The sequence below is a fragment of the Arachis ipaensis genome, chromosome B05, assembly GCF_000816755.2.
Source record: "Arachis ipaensis cultivar K30076 chromosome B05, Araip1.1, whole genome shotgun sequence".
In the NCBI taxonomy this organism is placed as follows: Eukaryota; Viridiplantae; Streptophyta; class Magnoliopsida; order Fabales; family Fabaceae; genus Arachis; species Arachis ipaensis.
In genome coordinates this window covers 20,678,084-20,681,446 of record NC_029789.2, presented here as the reverse complement: position 1 = coordinate 20,681,446, position 3,363 = coordinate 20,678,084, and the positions used below count along the sequence as shown (strand labels likewise).

The 3,363-nt window shown below is 34.9% G+C and overlaps 1 protein-coding gene across 1 annotated transcript in view; it reads right to left on the bottom strand.

The window, feature by feature from the left end:
- Positions 1-3,363, bottom strand: part of LOC107643288 (serine/threonine-protein kinase TOR) — a 27,276-nt gene that overhangs the window by 15,113 nt on the left and 8,800 nt on the right. The window contains 8 exon segments of the mRNA XM_016346885.2: positions 196-378; positions 467-590; positions 1,371-1,423; positions 1,545-1,669; positions 2,074-2,236; positions 2,336-2,434; positions 2,522-2,620; positions 2,787-2,822. Of these exon segments, the coding sequence (XP_016202371.1) occupies positions 196-378; positions 467-590; positions 1,371-1,423; positions 1,545-1,669; positions 2,074-2,236; positions 2,336-2,434; positions 2,522-2,620; positions 2,787-2,822 (882 nt within the window).

The window sequence follows — 3,363 nt, the reverse complement described above, 5'->3', positions numbered from 1 at the left end:
GAAAATATAAATATATAAAAGGAAAAAAAGGGAACCCCTCTGCCAATTGTTTATCTCTACAACCAGTATTAATCAATACAGCAACAACAGAAGCCTTAAGATTTTCATCTTCATTGGTTAACCCTCGGGTTTCCAATTTGTAGTAGACATGTTTTAGAAAAAGCCAACATATTTCGACTCATCACAAGAGGATACCTGATGGCCTTTGAGTTTATGGGCATCAGATCCATCTTCATAAGGATCGATCTCCACATCATCTAAAGGATCACTAACAACCTCAACAGGAAGCCTTCGGCTCAGTCTTTGAGAAGTTGTGGTCCCAAGGATAAGTGGTTCACGTTTCTGTAGACGCCCTTCAATTTCCTCAAATTCCTTGTGCTGCAGTAATATATTACTTAACAAATTTTCAAGGGAAAGATATGTTAATGTAACCTAAAAATCCAAACAGAATTGGAAAAACTCAGACCCGCAGGCGATATTTCAGCAGAAGTTTGTGTATTGATGGAATAAAAATTGTAAAATCCTCGCCAAGGGCATGAGCCAGACAACAAAGTGCATCTACGGCATCCTTCCGGAGCTCATCATTCTTTCTGTCAATTTGAAGCAAAACTGTAAGAACTACCAGACCAGATAATTAACATGAATGTCTAAAAAATTATATGAACTAAATATGGAGAAAACTGAGCTACTAAGAGATATAAAATTTATGGGAGGTCAACAGACTTTTAATTTCTGTTTTTAATTTCTGCTTTCATCTCCATGTTTTCTGTTTTCAAATGTTTGTAAAGCAAATACTAAAAACAGTAAAAAAGATAAAATCATTTCCAGTTTTCGCATCATGTTTTCACGATTTCCTTCACAAAATCTAGAAAACAAAATATGAGAACAGAACCAAACAGGCCCTTAAACTCTCTAATTATGGATAACAAATCCCAAATTCCTCAATAACAAACCAAAATTCTGACTTACAATTACTTCATACTTCAGAAAGTATTTAGTACAATTATTATCTCCTCATAGTGCACCATAACCCCTTTGCTAGAAAAAGAGCCAAGGGTTTGCAAACTAGCAATCTTCTAGGAATAATTTTCGACACTGTTAAAATCCTAAGATCAAATAGTGTGGAGAGGAATGGCAACAAAATTCCAAATTTCCAATAATAATTCTGAATGAACTTCTGTGTAAGGATGCGATAGATTTGCAAATTAATTATACACACCTTACAATTTAAAGCTCCTTATGATCATTGTTCACATTTAAAACAAAGATCTCTTTAAGTGTTACCTTTAATTATTAACTATTATGTCAAACAAAGGGGAAAGGACAATGGGTTCCACTACAATATGAAATTCTAGAATTTGCATACTCACCCATCCAATACTAGTTTCAGGTGATGCACAAGAGAGGATATATGACCCGTGACCTGCAGATAAAGGGAGAAAAACCAATAGAATAACCAAAAAGAAAAAAAATAAAAGTGTCATGTTATATCAGCATAAACAAGCCCACTATAAATATATGCGTATGGATCCTCATAAACCAACCTGCACACGAGGGATCAATCTTGTCAAAGTTTTGATTGCGGCACGTCTTATGTCTACGGAGGCATCCACTTTAAACAAACGTATAAGAGCAGGAAGAAGTAGATGCATGTGTTCATCTAAGGTGCCTAAATTACCAAGAATAAGGTCGTCATGGTTAACCATTTTCTGGCCAAGACAATCACATATGTTATAAATTCCTTTTGTACAGTAAATCTGATATAGAACTCATGAAATCAAAGGCATAAAACCTATTTTTACTAGTAGTGACACTCACGCTTTTCTTTCTGCTGAATTTCATGTTATTTCCAATAAAATTTGCATTTCAAATTCAAATAACCATTCAAAAGGAATAGTAGCAATATGGGGTATGATATACAGTTATACACAATCATAAATGTTGGGTTGACTGGTTCAAGAATAAATAACAAGTTGTAAGTTGCAATGACAAATGACACAAGTTGAAGGAATCCTGTGTGATTTAGCACGAGTAACAAAAAAGGGAACAACATACTATGTAAAGACTACTAACCACCAAACACTTCAAGAGTGTGGAGAATATCAAGCACATATGTGTAGTCATTACACCGTTCTGCATCACTAATAACCTGAATGCAACCTGGCAGAATAACTGGAAGATATGTTCTAAATTCATCATTGAGAGCCAAGCAAAGCTGTTCCACCAGGTGAAGAACCTGTGACATTCAAGCAAATAACCAAACAAAGAAAATGAAAAACCACCAGAGAAAATCTCTAGGTTAATCTACATAAATTGGAAAAGCAGCACTACTAACAGGATATCCAAGAGCTGGACGCGCTGGGGCTGGAAGTGTGAATGATGACCACAGTTCAGATATTAGAGAAAGCAAATCTTGCAAATATTTACGAATGTGCTGCAAATTCAGAACCAAGCATGTGAGCAGAAAAGGAAACAATGATCAATTTGATTACGCACGCACACACACACATATATGTACTACCTGGCGCACAATAGAAACAAGAGTTCCAAGCTTCCATGTAATGAAGTCTTTTAGACTATCTTCACATGTACGAACAGTATGAAAGAGATCAGGCAAAACCTACAATAAAGCAAGGACAAAGCCCAAAGTTTTAGGTCACAAAATGAATTTAAATGCCATAGACAAGTACTATGGCACCAAGTCAAATACAACAATAACAACAAACATGGACTAAAGACCATAAGAAAAAGTATGGCTGAGCAAAGATGTAAGATAGAGAACTAACCTTTGGCAAGTACGGAACACAACCAAGACCCATTGACTGACCTCACAAACAACAAAAAACAATCATACCAGCAATGAGTATCAATAATGTAGATGCATGGAAGCATAAATGCAATTTAACATCCAACTGGTGAAAGAGAACACTTCAATATCCCTTCAGTTACAAAAATTCTATCAAGATACCAAAATCAAAATACTTGGTTGCTTAAATAATATTCTTTTACAGTGTATTTCATAAATCAAATATTAGTAACACACGTACATCAGCCCAATAAAAAAATTCATGCTCTGAGGTTAAAACTCTTGTATTTAACAACACTTCCTTCACAAAATCTGCTATATCAAGAAAAGCTAGCAGGAGGATTCCGCAAAGAGGATAGCAAACTATGCAACACTCAGTTGAAATTAACCATCCTGGTAAGACTTGCCATCAACTTGGTGTGTTCTTTCGATTAATCAACCACTTGGTTCAGGACATGAATTTCATAGGAGAGATATAGAAATACTAAAGATACATGCAAACTTAAAAATTTACAAAATATGAAGTGATTCAAAAAATAGAGAATAGAAAATAAAGG